The sequence below is a fragment of the Daphnia carinata genome, chromosome 2, assembly GCF_022539665.2.
Source record: "Daphnia carinata strain CSIRO-1 chromosome 2, CSIRO_AGI_Dcar_HiC_V3, whole genome shotgun sequence".
NCBI classification, from domain to species: Eukaryota; Metazoa; Arthropoda; class Branchiopoda; order Diplostraca; family Daphniidae; genus Daphnia; species Daphnia carinata.
The window spans coordinates 6529581-6547065 of record NC_081332.1 but is presented as its reverse complement, the minus strand read 5'-3'; the positions used below and the strand labels follow the sequence as shown (position 1 = coordinate 6547065).

Below are 17485 nucleotides of genomic sequence, written 5' to 3'. Positions count from 1 at the left end.
CCAATCCCGTCGAGCTGACTCTCAACATGGACAGCGTACGTCGAATTTACGTCGTCTGGTTCGTCGAGAACATCGGAAGATGCAATCTCGTCCATTACCTTGTTGATGTCCAGTTCGACGACATCCTCGTTATCGATAGTTTGGTCTGGAGTGTTCACAAATCTTATTCCATTTACAGTCTTCAAGATGGATATCTCAGACAGTTCGTCTCCGCCAGACAAATCGGTGGAATCTGGATATCCTCCTTGTCCACTGACTTGCCTTTTGATGTTGACATTAAAAGTTGTGCTACGCGAACCGTTGATATCTGAAGAAGCAACTCCAGTCACAATCTTATCGATTACAATCTTGAGTGTCTTAGAGTGAAGAGAATCATGAATTGGTTGTTCTTCGTTGCTCACCTGTCTTTCGATTTTCAGCGTTAGGCTTTTGGTTTGATTATATGATTCGTCCAGGTTTGCATCACCGATTCCAGACACCGCTCTGATGAAGTCCAAAATAAACCTGTTGATTTCGTCGAGCGAATCGTCAAGCGCAACTGATCCAGTGCCGGTAGAATACTTTTCCATGTCCAAATTATAAATGTCGGCCATACCAGGATTGCCGGCGGCAGAAGTTACAAGTGACGGAACGTTGCCATCGACGTTGACGATATCGGGATCTAGCAAAAGTACACTTTTACCATGCGGCGCTTGTCCGGTAATGATGTCTTGTTTTGTCTTAGTTTTAACCTGGTAAATTTCAGGCGTGGTCAAAGAAGTAATTGGATCTTCAAAGACTGTTTCACTTGAGCTTGGTAGTTGGCCGGTGATATCCGCAGTCGTAGGACACTTAAGATCGATCAGGGACGGGCATTGCGGCCTTGTGACTGCCATTACAACAACACCCACAAGGCATCCAAGAGCGACAAGCGTCGATACGGCTAGACAGAATTTTGCTTTGCTGTATTTAACCATTCTCAATGTGGGCAAAGACGATAAATTTTCCTCCTGTAGCCATCGCTTTTGTACCATAACGTGAACTCTGTGCCATACCAACGAATGCGTTCGTATGATTTTGAAACTTTCATCCATAATTCGTCATTTCATATTTTACTTTTGATCAAAATTAGGTGTATTCCTTATTTACACATACACTTCAACATGTTTAGTTTTAATTTAAATAACGAAACTTAAATTGTCTTTCCCAGAAAAGAGGATTTTGCGGCGCTTGTGATGGAAATGTAGAAAAATGATTCCGCACTATTCCGCATATCATCACGTCCAAATGGAAATGAAAAAAAACAGAGGTATCAAAACATTATTCAAAAGTAATAACATATTTGTTTTGCTCAGAAATACGAGAAAAAATAGCGCTCTTCTTAAAAATGTTCAATGAATTGGCACATTTTTTGTTCAAGAAAAAAAACTGAGCCGACATACTGTTCCGCGCAACTCTTGATAGTAGCGTATTACCAGCAACCCTTGTTTTTCTTCTAGGATTTAGATTTCTTGAGCACTAAAATAAGTTTTTCTCGAAAACGCCATCTACCATGAAGAAAAATAACTGCCGAAAGTGGAGTCGGCCGTCTCAATTGCTCCACATTCGTCATCATTCAGCCGATAATTACGGGAGTTTGACGTTGTACTCCATCATCGTTATGTCCTCTACAAAATGATACACATTTCCACAACACAATATCCATTATAAAAAGATGTATAAAAAATTTGGCCGATATCGCCACGAAAGTCTCGTCATCTATGGAGAAAACTCTCCGAAAAAGTTGGTTGAAATCGGGTTGGCCATGGGCTCAAAGGAATAGAGTTGTGAAAGAATCGCTGTCGGAAAAAAGAAGAATCGTTAAAACCCACGGCATCCAGTTTTTAAGTAAGAAGCTCTACCCGTACAAATACCTACCCGCTGGACACGGGGCTGAGGTACACGGCTACAAGTACAGGTTACAAGACTAGTAAACAACAAATCACTTGCATGTTAGGACGTCGTTTTCGAAACCTTGTTGACATCGCTGCATTGGCTTCGGAAACCCTCAGTATTAGTGAGAAAGGGATCGCTTTGGTTTCTTCTCATTGTTTAGTTCCCTATCCAGTTAATGACTGTTAACCAAAGTCACAATACATAAAAAATGGCTGGAACTGAAGAAGGTAAATTGGTGTCCTATAGGTATTTGTTTGTATTACTATAACTTCGTTTCAGAGCAACATCATGTTAAATTTATTGAGGAAACTGGTAATTTTGGTAAAGAAAACACCATTAATATCCAGAAATTATCACAGTTGAGTTTACAAGCTCACCTGGGATTTTTAAAGCTGAACCATTCATATGAAATTGTTATTTCACTGGACAACCCCCTGACCAAGGATAACTCACAATGGCTTTCAAATGTAATTTGCAGTTTTTTTTTCTTTTTAAGTAGGTTCACACTTGGTTTAGTCGTTTCTTGTTTTCTTTCGTTTGTCAAGAAAAATAGTTGGTATTTGTTTCATAAATTTCTGTTGTCATTTGCCAAGAAGAGAACACAACATACTGAGAATAAACATATTTCTCTTTTGAAAATTCTCAGGATTCCACTGCAAAGACCTATAGTAGTGTCAAATGCTGTGAAACTGAAGGCAGTAAAATCAATTTACACATAATTTTAAGGGCAGGAAAACCAAAATTGATGAAAGAACTGATCAAATTGAGATGTTCTACTGATTCCAACGTGCATCTTGAAATCACACTTTTGGCTAGAGTCTTAGGTAAGCATATTAACAGCATGTACAAATTTTAATACAGTTACAGAATATGTTATTCTATAAAGTATGACAACTGGAACTGGTAAAGTACATACTATTGCTGACATAATTTTTGAAAATGTTTAGGTAAGGGCCAAGGTACTCCGATGCTCAAAGATGGGATTCACTGCATTGGGGCAGAGGTTGATGAAGAGTCCGAGGCTTCCGATTGGCAGGGTTTTGATTGAATTGAAAATTTTTTCCATTTTTATACTTAACAGTATCAGAATAAGACGTAAACGAACAGTATTTTATTTCTGTGTAGTGTGAACATGATTGCCGAAAAGAGAATTTACATAATATGTACAATATCCTTTTTTAAAATACTGATCTTGTCCATTATCAATGTCTTCTAATTCATCTTCTATTGTAGAAGTGACACAGTGCCTAAAGGATAATGGAAGATTGATGGAATAATGAGTGGCATGGCTGTCAGATGGTTACAAATACGAAAGAGAATTGTAAAGAAGAAAACATCAACGAATTACGGCACCATTGGACCAATTTTTGTTCATCGCTTAGGATTAGATTTGCTTTTCGCGGACAAAGCTGAAGTGGTTTTATTACTGCTAGCGCTGACGACCGGCCCCGTAATAGAATTGGATGTATCGAATTTCTGCTGCATGGTCTGTACATGAGACGCTGAAGAGTTATGTTTTCCACTGGATGCAATGCTAGCGCCAACTGGACTAGAAGTACTGACACTGGGGCTAGTTGACGTCGTTGCTCTGCTGGAGCTCACGTTAGTCGCGGTGTTATTATTCGCGGTAGAACGAAAAGTCGAACCGGTAACAGAAGGCTTCGTCGGCTTAGGAACACTGCTTCCGGCGCTACTCTTGACAGGTGCCCCCGATTGCTTTGACGCGGCACTTGTCTTCGGGTTCGTAAATTTTGATTTGGCCGTAGCATTGGCAAGTTGATGAACTCCAGGTTTGATGACATTTGCCTCCCTATCTGGCGACATGGGTCGTTTACTGGTAACGGCGCCGTTCGTAACGGATGTTGGTTTTTCCAATACCGTTTTGCCGGACCCACGGGTCGATTGCTCAGCGACGTTGCTCGCAATTTTCGAAGATAATGGCAATTTACCGACAGGCGGTTGCTGTGGCAAAGGAACGTGGCTATTCCGAGTAGTCGATTCTGTCGATGTCGTCACGGGAACTATTGGTTTAACGGTCGATGGCGGGGCTTTCTGTGAGTTCGCGCTATTGACAGCAGCAGTGACGGGCTGGATAGACGCCGTTGTTTTCGTTGCCGAAACGGTGGTAACAGGTGAAGGAGCACTGCTAATAGATCGAGTAACGGTGGTATCGGCGACAGAAGTAGCAGTACTTGTCACAGCAGTTGGACCCAAATAGCGACCACGAGCACCTATTATTGATGAAAATGGTTTATAGCCTTCGGTTGGAACTGTTGCTACAGGTGCCGTGGTTGGCTTTGCTATCAAGGGTGTACTGTTGCTATTGGTTGCCGTGAATTTTGCAAGGGCACTTTTTTGTAGTGGAGCTGCAGTTGTTTTGGCTGCTGTAGTAACGATGGGAGGCGAAGATTCCGTAACAGTAGAAGCTGCTGATGTTTTGTTTTTCTTAGCAACCGAGTACACGTCGTCTAAATTCTTTTTTTTCAATTCGCAAACAATTTCGGATAACAAGCCCTCCGAATTACTGGTCGTTGTGCTACCTGTTTCGTCGCGATCCGCTGATGATCCATCTCTGGGTATATCCTCAATGCTGGCGTAAATAGCATCTTCTTCCGCCTTGTTTACCGCCGAACAGTCATCATAAGGATAGTCGTTTTCGATGATGGGACTGGTGGCGAATTTCGCATTCGGTGGCTTGGGGGGAGGAGAGGTCGGCCGAGCGAAAGGCATACTCAAAGGTCTCTTGGCTCTCATCGAGCCGAATTGTGGTATGTTAGGGCGGCTGGTAACGCCTCGAAGACGCATACTTTCTGAACGCTCTACCACTGGAACCGGTTTAACATTATTAGTTTTGTCTGCCTTTTCATTATCGTCGGCAAAATGGACTTTGGTGGACTTTGGCAGCCTTGGCAAGGTGCTACTGATTCCTAATTTAGAAGTTGGGCTAGTTGGAGACGAAACGATAGGAACAGCTGCTGGTGGCGGAGGTGATGGAGCGGATGACGGCGGAGGAGCTGGAGCAGGTCGAACGGGAACGACTTTAGATGGCATTTCAATGGTACTCTGCAAGATTGGGTTCGAGATCTCCAAGCCGCGTAAACTCTCACGATTTATCTTTGTTGCTTTTATGCTCTGGTTGCGCGGCAACGTGCTGCCTTCACTTTCGGAGACGCTGGCGGTATCCGGCATTGATTCCGCGTTGTTGACAGTTGCTTGTGCAGGATTCGTTTTGAAAAGCGACGCCACCTTTTGTAAAGCTGATGTGTTGTTTGGTTGGGCAGATCCAGCAGCTGGGGCCGGGACAGGTTGAGATGGGACAGGTTCTACCCGGTTAGGGCCTTTGACATTGGACGTGTTTGGAATTGAGAGTGGACGACCTTTGGGAGGCAGTTCCGGTTTGCCCACCGTTATAACCAAAGATTCATTTGTCGAGACTGGAACTATCGTTTTTGAAATGACGATTTCTGTATGACCCAATGTCGGGGCTATAGATGTCTGATTGCGGGGTGGAAGACTGACGGCCGGCTTTGGAGGTGGCGATGCGCTTGACGAAACGGGCGCAGCAGGAGCTGGTCTGACGGGGAGAGAGGGAGCAGCAGTTGTAATACTGCTCGAGACGGGTCCATTGGAGAAGAAGCTGGCGCGGGCGGCAACAACCCCCGTCGGTTTGTTTTGTTCATTCTTCGGGACGCCACCGTTGATGACAGGTGCTGGATTGCGACTAGGGGCATCCGCTGAATCCGCACTATCGAAACTATCGAAGCTGGAGTCTGCATTCTCAGTTAGGGGAGAGAGAGTAACGCCATGGTATTGGCCGACAAGGTTTTGGGCGATAGAGTTGGGCGGCGCTCGTGAAACTGACGCAGTTGTAACGGAAGGCGTTGATCCGTTGCCAATAATCCCGAGCTTGTTTGGGCGGATGGGCATTGGTCGGGAGATTTCAATCTTGACAGTGTTATTTCGAGCCGCAGGTTCGTCTGCAGGCAGCCGTCTACTTGACATTTTATTCGTCCACCAACTAACTGGGCAAAACAATCGTCCTCGGTATTGAATCCGTCTAGACGGCGTTGAGGTGGTCGAACTGTTGGAGCTACTCGGCGGCTGAGTGAAATCGGGACTTCCTCGCGTTCTGTATAAGCGGGATACGACAAAAAGCGTAAGCACGTCACGGAAGCAATTTTGGAAGCATTGCAACATCGCTAACATATGCACAAAAGCCGAATAAAAATAAATCAATCCGTCAAATGCGGGTATCCCTAAACTTAATTCCTAACCTGCAATGATATATCCCTAGAATTATAGTAAGCTAGTTTGAGGGTTTAGCTATAGGCTTCAGTCTAGAAAATTGATCGCGATAAAGATAGAAAGAGGAAGCACTTTGAATATGAATAAAGAGCTAAGTCGATTGGATAGTGAGACTGGTAACGAATATTGGCAGTGAGCTTCATCAAATCAATTGAAACCCGGTTTTGGCTGCATAGGCGGAGGCAATGGCGGAGGCAGCGGCGGGCGCCTAAGCTTGGGAGAACCTAGGAGTGGTGCCCTCTTCTCAGTGGAGGAGGCAGAAACTGCGGGATTCTGTACGACGGGCGGCGAATTAGGTGTGGCATTAGCAGGTGTGATCAACAATTGGGGTGGCGAAAGGGTCGTTTTAACTGGATCTGCTCTTCCTGCAACTGCGATTTCCTCTAAATGGGGGTCAGCCTTAGGAACTGTTTCGTCCCAACTGAAACTACGCATGAAATTTGGGAATTTCATATGCACTCGGTTTTTAACCCAATCCCGAAAGTCCCTTTTTGGTTCTCGTTTGGAGGAATTGGAGTCGTTTGCCCGACGGGAAAATTTCGGAGAAGAAGAAGCGCTTCGAATTTCAGGCGAACTAATAGGGGAAATGTCGACGTGCTCAGTGATGAGCCTTTCGGAGGCGACGCCAAAGGATTTCACCTTCATTTTGAGGGAAGATTGGACGGTAATAACTTCGAGATGGATATCCGTTTTTTTCCTTTCTTTAACTTTCTTTTCTTTGGCACCGTGCGACGCATCATCAGCGTTCTGAAACTGTTCCTCAGCGCGCTTAGCGTGACTAATATGTGCGTTATTTGTTTCGACTGATATTACATTAACTGATTGCCGATTGGCTACCGATGCGGACGGGGTACGAAATATCAGTTGCGGAGTTCTGGTTCTAAACAGATTGAGGACGAATGCGCAGATTTTTCTCACGATGGAAGAAATGAATACGTACGGCAATGATAATTTTGGCCCGCCCATAATTTTGGCCCAAAGTTGAGTTCTTTGCTGTCGTTCACGACAGCAGTACCAGCAACAGAATGCGAGTGCCATGATGGGAAAGATGCCAAGGAAAATGATAAACATGGCAACCACGAAGCCATTGCGCACTGTATATAGAATTTTTAAACGATTAAAAATAAAAAACACATGAAATTTTTACTGTTATGTTAATAAAGTAAGTTTGTTTACACTTACCATTGGGATCGGATGCTGGCCCTCCATCTTCACTGCCTCCAGCCCCAAAATGTTGGCAATACGGTGGATCAAATCCGACTTTGCAGTGGCATTTACCTAAGTTATTGCACTCGCCGTTCTGGCCGCATTTTTGTGGGCATCCTGGTTTTATGATTGACGAAACGGCAACACAGCGCTGATCAACACACATCTGTCGGCAGACAAACTGATATACCTAATGGCTCTTGAAACACACGGGCACAAAAAACAAACCTTATTTTGCCCACATTTGGCGCCATTGGGCACCAGACCGGGGTCAACATCTTGCAGACCCAAATCGACATTGGCCGTTCGGCATGGAATAATTTTCCCGTCAACGTTGAAAAACGAATGAGACAAGACGGCAACCGACTCCATGCCGAATTCCAGCCTTTCGTTCAAATGGGAACAGTGCAGCAAACCGCAGTGAATGTTTCTAAATTTAGGAGGAAAAGGATAGAAATCAGAAACTTCCGTAATGGCGTCATGTCACATTAAAAATAGGAACGTACTCGTCGCGACATTTTGTGAAGGTGTCGTTGAACTTGAGGTAGCCGCAGTTACCCGTCTTGTTGCCGTGCGTGTTCTGATCGTAGCACTTGGCGTCGGAGCCTTTGCCCGAGGGTCCCCAGAGAAGCCGACATTGGTCTGAATGGCTCCGACAGGATCCTTCGTAGCAGTAAGCCTTTATGCCAGAAAAGAAAAGAAATTTAGAAATTAGTAAATGGGAAGGGAATCGAAACAATTTACGGAAGGCATACTTTATCTTGCCCGCAAGAGGTGCCGTCCAACTTATGGAGATCCACTGGGCAATATTCACTCTTCCCTGTGCAAAATTCTGGGAGATCGCATTCTTGTAAAGAAGATCGGCAGGGGGAGCCTGCATTTTTCATGCGACACGTCTAAAAAAGAAACAATTACAACTCATAAAATAAATGTCTTTGCAAGAGGCAGCCTAAACTTTACGTACAGCAAGGTCACAACAATCACCGGTGGCACAAGTGGCGTTGACGTGTAACTTGCATGTATGGGGATTACAGCAAGGATTGTCACATCGTCCCGGAAGCCCGCAATCGCATTCTTCACCGTCTTCAACAAACATATTGCCACACTCTGGACTTTTGAATAGGCTGCAAAAGAGAAGTAGAAATTTCAGTATCACTTTCATTCTCATGCATTATCCATTGCATAAATGAACAACCTCACTGGTTTGTTACGCAAACAATAATCCATTCCGTGCTCAAACGCCAATGCCAAATTTTCCAAACTGCAAGAGCTCCAGTGAGTGGGACTGACCGCACTACATTATTCAAGTAACATTAATCGTTTAGTTTCATATAAACTGTTTGGGAAGGATTATTAGGACTGTTAGAAAGCAAACCTAGAAGACGCCGCCATGATGCATTTGTCATCTGGACAATGGCACAGAGAGTCGTTGTCGTGTTCCATGCCGAAATTGTGACCCATTTCGTGAGCCACCGTCGTGGCGACTAGACCGACTGTTGGACTGTGATCCATCGCCACTCCACCGGAGAATTCGTACGTACACATCGGGCCCTTGAGAGCTTTGCCCACTACTCCGCCCTGAAATTGTACTCCACTGCACCAATAAAAAAAAAAATTAATAACGACGAAATCTAATGCAACTCAAAAGTAAAAGGAAAAGCCTTTACGTCAGCAGCTGGGCATTGTCGTTGGGGTGCTCTTTCGCCAACCGGACGCGTCGGTAATGCAAAAAATTGGTCAATGTCTCATCTCCTTTAACGGAAATTTGAATTTCGTCCTTCTCCGACCAGACAACGATACCGACCAAGGCCACAAAGATGTTGAGAGGCGCGTAAAGCTGTAAGGAAATATATGAACGCATCATGCTTTCAATCGGCTTCGACAAATTGAAAATTACCGCGTTGACAATGTTGGCAATATCTTTGCATCGTCTAAAGACTCGGTTGAGATCTTTGTCTTGACTTTCATAGCTTTTATTGTCGACAACAAGAACTAGCTCGACGTAACGGGAACGGCTATTAGCTTTAAATGGGCCACTGGCTGCAGGTGTGCCTGAAGGCAAATCTGTTTGTCGCCTCGCCTAAGAAGATATGTACAACGTCAAAAATACGTCCTGCCGCTGATATGACCTTAGCAATTGTTCACTTACCCTCGGATGGCTGTGACTAGAATGGGGCAAGGCGGAGTGCGTTCCTACATTAAAACGAAAGAGACAAATATATATTGAACATGCATATTAGCGAGATGTGAACAGGAACTCACCGCAGGAGAAGTTGGCGGTCAAATCAGAATGCTTCATCCAAATATGTTCATCGTCCAGCGACGAACCACTCTGCGGTTCCACATAGTGAAGCTCCTTGCCATCAAATATCACACCTCTGTGGTTAATGAAAAATGACACGAAATCATGAATTTTGAAATAATCCAAACTATTCAACTATAAGAATCCATAATATTATTGTACATCGACGGTCACAAAAAGCAGATGCCCAGATTCAACTGTCCTTCAGATTGACCTTAAGTCTTTCGATGGAGGACGAATGAACGTAAACAAATAAGAGGACTGTTTGTGCTGGAGCTTGTATCAACAGGCCGGAAATTGAGTTCGGAGAGTATTTACCTTAATCCGGCACACGTCGACACTGCCGCCCATGACTGCGGAACGTGGCGAATCTGCCCTTGGTACTGGCACAGATGGGCTTCTTTGGCCGTGCCGTTGGCCCGTTGAGTAATTTCCTCGCCGTTCTGATGGTACTTTTCAAAGTATCCATCAGGCAGCAGATCTCTGTTGACGACGAAAGACAAGAAGAATTAAATGAACAAATCTACATCTGAAACCACTTGCATTGTGGATACGTCCGGGAAATCTGACCTATTTAATCGAAGATCCAGTATATAAGAATCATTATCCAAAGAATAGATGATTGACAAATCGTTGACGTGGCCGTTCTAAGTGAGAAAAATGAAATGAAGTTAGCGATCTAGGGGGAAAAAAAGTGAAAAGAAGTTTAAATAGGCCGGCGTTTACCTCACGCCGTGTGTGTTGTAGTTGCCGCTTTTCGCGGCCATGATAAACGAACGGCCGAAATGTGCGGTGCCGTGCAAACTGAGACTCGGCTCGTCCTGAAAAAAAAGTCCCCCAAAAGAATGATTAACTGCAACTTTCATGCGACAAACAACTGAAATGAATTGACATCCCCCAAATAACAAAAAAAAAAAAAGCTTAACTAAATGGTGCAGTTCATTAAAAAAAGACACGCAGGCACGCACATGTAAACGTCCTCTAAACGACAGACGACCGGAAACCACAATAGATTGTTGGTGTGGCTTGATGCTCTTTTATCTTTCGACAAATTTCGAACGAGTGCTGGCTGTCTCTTTCAGGAAGAATAGAGGCGAAGGGGAGAACACTCCGACCCACCATTATAATTTATTGAAAGGAAACGGGTCCTTGCTTTTCACTCACCACCGTCTTGAATTACGCAAACAAAAAGCTTACAATTTACCCTCGAGCTGTTCCCTTGCCCGCTCCTGAAGCTTAAGTTTCCTGAAACAATGTCTATCCTGTGCACGTTACAGCTTTTGAATTACTCGGCCTCTAACAGACTGGCAACAGTTTGAGGTGTCCACAAAGTGTCCTTGTCGAGCTGCTCACGAAGGCCTTGCAGACATAAACCGTGTGGCTGTGCGTAAGGAGCTGAAGGTAGTACAACATGTAATAGCTAAACGTTGCAACAATTCAAGAAAACCCTGACTGTTACCTTATTTTTTAAATTTATTTTTTGTATTACACTTTGTCTAGACTAATGACAAACTATGGGAATAGAACAAATGAAACCTTCTAGTTACCCCACTTCTCTATAATGGCCGGTAGCGTTGGGCAGATGTTCGACCAAAAAAGGGATGAGCGAGTGTGGGGACGCATTGTTTTGCTAAAGTAAATTTTTGTGCTGCGACGTAACTACTTTCAACTCTTCACGGGCACGCAGCAGATTAGATCTTTTAAAACCATAAAAACAACTTCCATACACGTCCTGCGTCTCTTCGTTCACCTCCCCTACGTTTCGTCTAGTTTCGAAAGCGGAAGAGCCTGTTTGCCGGTTTTGAACCCAAGGATAATGTCATTACCCGAAGCAGCTGACACAGAGAATAACCAGAAAATGGGAAAAGAGGACCAAAAAAAAAAAAATAAATAAATAAATATTTAAAAAAAAACAATAAAAACAAAAAAAAAAAAATAAAAAAATAAGAAAAAAAAAGAAAAACACACGATCCGAAGAGTTGTTATGAGAAAAACGAGTTTTGGGAACGTTCCATGAAGAACTGGAATTCGTTCCATTTCTTAGTGTATCAGTGTACATTTTGTTCCAATGAGGGCAAAGAACCAGCTTGGCGCGGCGCCCAATCGACTGAAATTGCCCGTCACGGACGTGCCTCCGTCCCTCGCCCACCCCTCTTTTTTTTTTTTAAATCCCGTACTCCACAGCTTTTTGTGATGTTCCTGCTGTTGGTTTTCTAACTTCCTTCTCCGCCGACTCCTACGCACAACTCATTGTGTCCCACTCTACGACGAATCAGCCAACATGCATGCCTGCCATCTCATATTAAGGTATAAATAAAAAGCGAAACAAGCTGACGTTTGAGTTTTTGGGCAATGTATGCACCGAAGCTTGATACATAAGACGGGTGGAATCATCTGCGGGAGGTCTTAAGCCCAAAAACGATGACCTCAAGGAGCGCCATTTACTCGTCATGGCTTAAAACGCAATGTCGTTCCTGGGAATTGTTAACGATCCCATTTGCTGTGGCAGAAATACACAATTTTGCAACTATGACTTTCCCCCTTCAACACACACACAAACAACAAAAAAAAGATGGCCTTTGAAATCAATATCACCGGCGCCGTGTGTAAGAGCGTCGACGGTGAAACGAAATAGAAGGCTAGCGTCGTGCTACGAAATCCACTCGTGAGGCAGTTGCTTCCTGCGGCAACAATTATGTTTGAATGACCAGGCAAGGCGATTGCGGAACCCCCTCAAGGTGTAGTGTGTGTAACTTTTGTATTATGACTCATAGCTCGTGACTTTGAGGGACGTCAACGAGCAATAACAATGAGTCCAACCGCTGCCGAATGCTCGAAAATGCAACGAAACACGATTTTTCGAATAGCAGGCAAACGGTACGAGAAAGGGGAAAAGGGAGGGCACCGGCGACGAGCGGTAAACTAAATATTTCCCGGATCGGAAGAATCCCGAAGAAAAACAACGGCTAGGCCATCGCCCTTCGTCTTCCCCAAACGAATGAATGTCAGATGATATGAGCCAGTATTGTTTTAGGGAAATTGACGAGAAATTGATGTCAAGAGCAAACTGTGATCCTTGGACGATTATGTATGGCACTCACCCAAATTTGGAAGGAATTGAGAAGAACTAATACACAATTGACAAGTTGCAAGGCAGAGGAGAGTTACACACACCCATCGTATCGCCATATTTACTTCACTACTAACTAAAATTCTTCGCTGCGTTGCCGCACTCGTGAAAACAATCCCGTTGGTACATCGCCTACCCCTCCCTCTTTGGGCGGTCCTCATTCAACTCGAACGGGCCCGTAGCCCATTGGAAGTGAAGACTGTTGAAGCGGCAAGCGCTTGCGACATTTTTTATGTTGGCAATTAGTTTTAGCTATTTCCATTCATCACAAACAATACCTTAAAATTTTTTAACTGGTAGCATTCCGTTCTCTTACAACCAGTACATTTTTGGAGAAGTATTTTAAAAATTACATCAGCTTAAACCCCATCCAGTTCTATACTTAGCAAATTAAATTAACGGCGCCTGGTTGCGTATTGCGAAGCTGAATTAATTGTTCGACGCACACGACTCTTTTTTCTAGCCCAAATCGTACGACAATCTTCTAATTCACAATTAGGATTAGTAGGTCGTTCTGTATGTCTTAAACAACAGGTATAGATTTGAGACTACCGTGACAAAACAGTCCGGCTCTCACGAGCCGCGATCAACAGCAACAGAAAAACGGTGTAATGTGAGCCTGAAAAAAAAATGCAGTGCAACAGAACCAATTTCGTAAGTATATATCGTATTTCGAGTAAAAAAAAAATGATTAGGAAACGTAAACGAAAATATACCGAATGTTGAAGTCATTTTGGAAATACAAAAACGAAGGGAGAAATATGTTTGTCTCAGTTCAATAATTGCATCTTACTATTTGTCCAATGCAATAGCATGAACTTTAGGAACAAAAATGGAAATTCACGAAAATATGGGAAAAAATACATTTTCCTTCAGAACGAATGTCCAACATTTTCCAAAGCTCAAAAAGGAGAAAATGGTCCATGTTTTTCTGGGTTCATAAACCACTCCCTGTTTGCTATAGCACGATCTTTCCACTTATCTGAAAAATTAAACTAAAATATATTAGAACCAAATACAGGCAAATAAAATCTGAATACGTACTTATTAAGAAATCGATTGCGGGTCCATTTCCTCCGTATTCCATTGGTAAATTGTCGCAAGGAATGAGTGAAGTGAGCACTTTCGTACTGTCGCCTCTGTGTAAATGCAGCTAGAAGAAAAAACCATCAATATTGTTGGGAATAAGCAAAGATCTACAGCAAGTTTTTACTCGGCGTTTGAGTTTTTCTTTCATGAATGTTCTGAAAATATTCATTACAACATGAACATTCAGTGGAGTGTTAATGTAGTGCATTGCCTTCGTACGGATTGGATTGACGTCCTAAATTTTTATGATCATATTATTTCCAGTTTATGATTTTTTTTACCGTCAGATAATCGATACCTGCCAAGAATTGACTGCTTTACGAATCACAGAAGGCGTCATTTGCATTGCGTGGCCCATTCCAACACCTTTAATAAATATTTCAATTATTTTTCTTAAATAAAGTAAACAAAATAGATTTCTGAAACTTCTGAATTTCCAATACCTTTCAAATCCACGACACAAACTACTCCTGTGATAGACGTAGCTTCATCGTCACGGCACATTAATTCTATAATCATGTTCATTACCTAATGTTTATGAGATTTGTAAGTATCCATAAACTAGCTCATGGATTTTTCAATTCAAGTTGATTATACATACTTTGAATACATCATCTTGCTTATGTTTATAAGCATCATGGATAGTTGCACGAATAATAACCACTTTTCTTCCATCATCATCACGTCCTGGTAATGGCAAGACAGTCCTAGTACAAAATATTAAAAGAATGCATGTGTGGTAAGGAAGTCCGTTAGACACTTACCCAAGGTTCAGAATATCTAGGATTTCTGGGGAAAGTGGATCTCTACCTGAATACCATTCTGTGACTTGAGCCCGAAACAGAAAAAAGTTATCTATCCGTTGTTTTGTTCTTTGTACATTAAATTTGCAGCCACGAAGGAACCATCGTATTGACTGATCATCTACATTGAGTTCAATAGTAATGGTTGTTTAAAACACAACAAAATAACAATTCAAAAATAATTACCTAAATGAGAGTAGTCAGTGTGATGGGTTTGGATCCATTCCTTAATGAGATTCACAGATTCTTCTCTAATACTATCAGTTTCACCAAGCTCTTCTTTTGCCTTAAACAACAATTGTTCACTCACTTCAGAAGATCTGCTTTTGTCCATGGTTCTGTCCTTCTCCATTCTAAGCAAACCTTTTCGCAAAGCAGTAGTGATATTGAATGTATAGTTTCATGGAGACAACATGAATACAAATCTTTCTTTCTAAAATGGGAATGATGGATAGTTGAATATCCTGACTATTTATCTTAAAAGTTCCAAGCTCAGTTGATAAAAACAAACCAAAGGTCACCAAAAAATAATATTAGAAAACAAGGATAAGAGAAAGAGCCTGCTATACTTTAATCCCATTTCCTCTTGGGAACATGAGTCCCAATTGAGAACTCTTGAGAACTGAGTGACAAGAAATAAATCATTTTATAGGACTTTTCATGAGAAACAAAAGTGCCTAGTTATTATGTTACCTTAAAGAGTTTCAAAATACCCATGCTCCATTAAAAAGAACTAGACGCAAGTTCTCGTTTAAACCCTTTGAAAAGTGAATGGGACTTAAGGCTTACGTAATTTTTTAAGGTAAATGTCGTTATCTAGATTAATGTATGTCTCACTTGTTGGACACGCAACAATCTGGCATTCTGATGGTGGCTATCTAGAAAAACAGGGTTCGGAACGTAGCTCACGACATGCCCGGATAACCATATACCACCGACACAATTGAACCCGGAGACGACGTCATTGACACATGAAGAATTACGCATATTTGGTGTAGCCTTCTAGCAAACAATCATGGAGTATACCCGTTTCGCCCGTGCCAAATAAGCGCTGTAAGTTGTCAAGCGCGCCAGCCCTTCAACTTCAGCCCATCCGCAATAACCACGCAATGCCATCTGACGTACAGAAAGAAAACATTTTATAAAGCAAAACTATGCTTCGGCAGCATGCATTGGTTTTAAATCAGTCATAGATGGCCCACTACGTTTAGTCCAACAATTTTTTCTGTAATGTAGGGAAGTTGCAAATTACTTCTTAACACTAGATTTCAAAGTTGTGTTAAAATGACGGAAACAACCAAAAACCATAGATTTCAAATAACGCTTTTGAACAGCATAGCTTTCTTATCTTTGTCCTCGTTTGTATTCTTGCAATCCTCCTTTCACACAGCAACTTCCGACCAGTAAAGTAATTATGTAAATACTCAGTGCTCAAAAATTTATTTTAAAAAATTTATTCTCATGATCGACTTTTCGTTAAATATGAACTCCTGCGTATCGCCGTAGAAGGCTAAAACATTTTGACACGGGCATTTATTTATTAGGATCCGGCTAAAAGTAAACAATTTTAGAAGCCAATCAGGCTTATAATTATCTAGGCGGCCATGGTTCAGGTGAAGGGCCAAAGGTATAGGTAAATATATCAGCTATGGTATAAACAGGCCGGTATAGTGTCAACAATCACGTAGTTGCCTCTCGGTTTCTATGGGTAAGAAATAATGAGGGCGAACATGTAGACCAACAGGATCACAATTATCCATCTGATAATGTTTTTATTTTAATCAAATTTTTAAAGTAGGCTCTTCTAGATTACTCTGTCCACAAATATTAGCTGTCCTCTGTTAAATTTATTTTCCTATTTTTGGCATTGGTTCACTCAAAATTCAGTCCCACAGTAGCTTGTAACTATCCACATATATACGGTAGTACTGATATCCCGTTTATTATAGAGGAACACGTCAAGTGACATTAATGACCATAGTGCGCAAGCCAAAGCCATGACAGTTCTATTCAATTTTTTTTATGTCATCAATCAATTGTACATCGTAATTGCGTTTGGGTGAACTTGTTTTCTTGCCTAGTGGCAAAGCATTGATGTATGATCAGAAGCTATGATTATGTTGTAGCTTTAACACTACTACTTTAAAGTTGTGAACAGAAAAGAAATCAAAGCTTTGTTTATGAATGAAAAAAAGAAAAATACAGTTACTTCCACAACAGTGGTACTCTACGTTCAGTTATAAAATTTCAGACATTTTTAAATGGTGGGGTATCTGAAGCAGGGCAAACTGTAGACTATAAGAAGTCCAAACGCATTGTTACTAGCGATTCCGGGGCGCTGACGAACAACCTTTATTATGCAAAAATGTTGACGGCTAACTGGATAAACATATTTACAATTGTAACCTGACGTGATGGCTATGCGTTCAACATACCCATCGAGCGTTGACTCTAAATTGACGAGTGGAAACTAGGGTGATGGCCGTTTGGCGAACACATGCTCTCTGTTAAGGACACGGAAGAGCAAGGAATCAAAGAAACTGAAATTTTTTGTATTAGTTCACCGTGCGATATTCAACTGGATTTGGAGTTCTTACAGTAAAGAACACGCAACGTCCTTTGTTGTTGCGCGTGTCACTAGACTGCTTGAGGTAAAAGCCTTCTTCTTGGAATCCCAACCTCGGTTCATCAAACTATGCCCTACAACCGGGCGAGGATAAATTCAAACCATAGCTT

The 17485-nt window shown here is 42.3% G+C and overlaps 3 protein-coding genes across 3 annotated transcripts; 1 reads left to right on the top strand and 2 right to left on the bottom strand.

Moving 5' to 3' along the window:
* Positions 1 to 1780: 1780 nt before the first annotated feature.
* On the top strand, positions 1781 to 3120 carry LOC130686554 (adipose-secreted signaling protein-like). The gene is made up of 5 exons (XM_057509671.2): positions 1781 to 1916; positions 1976 to 2141; positions 2194 to 2381; positions 2561 to 2738; positions 2862 to 3120. The coding sequence occupies exons 2-5, from the start codon at positions 2123 to 2125 to the stop codon at positions 2960 to 2962; spliced, it is 486 nt and encodes a 161-aa protein (XP_057365654.1). The 5' UTR covers positions 1781 to 1916; positions 1976 to 2122; the 3' UTR covers positions 2963 to 3120.
* On the bottom strand, positions 3011 to 13051 carry LOC130686556 (mucin-2-like). Its single transcript, XM_057509672.2, has 17 exons — positions 12829 to 13051; positions 10454 to 10548; positions 10298 to 10374; positions 10046 to 10210; positions 9688 to 9803; positions 9575 to 9618; positions 9323 to 9505; positions 9093 to 9262; positions 8801 to 9019; positions 8621 to 8719; positions 8390 to 8549; positions 8181 to 8321; positions 7932 to 8104; positions 7654 to 7855; positions 7402 to 7591; positions 7160 to 7313; positions 3011 to 6043 (listed from the first exon to the last, which is right to left on the bottom strand). Exons 1-17 carry the CDS (start codon positions 13016 to 13018, stop codon positions 3286 to 3288), a joined length of 5136 nt encoding a protein of 1711 aa, XP_057365655.1. The 5' UTR covers positions 13019 to 13051; the 3' UTR covers positions 3011 to 3285.
* Positions 13052 to 13504: 453 nt separating this feature from the next.
* Positions 13505 to 15458, bottom strand: LOC130686551 (retinol-binding protein pinta-like). The gene is made up of 9 exons (XM_057509668.2): positions 15443 to 15458; positions 14936 to 15371; positions 14711 to 14870; positions 14548 to 14653; positions 14390 to 14474; positions 14245 to 14312; positions 14071 to 14181; positions 13902 to 14010; positions 13505 to 13839 (listed from the first exon to the last, which is right to left on the bottom strand). Exons 2-9 carry the CDS (start codon positions 15099 to 15101, stop codon positions 13760 to 13762), a joined length of 885 nt encoding a protein of 294 aa, XP_057365651.1. The 5' UTR covers positions 15102 to 15371; positions 15443 to 15458; the 3' UTR covers positions 13505 to 13759.
* Positions 15459 to 17485: the final 2027 nt, after the last annotated feature.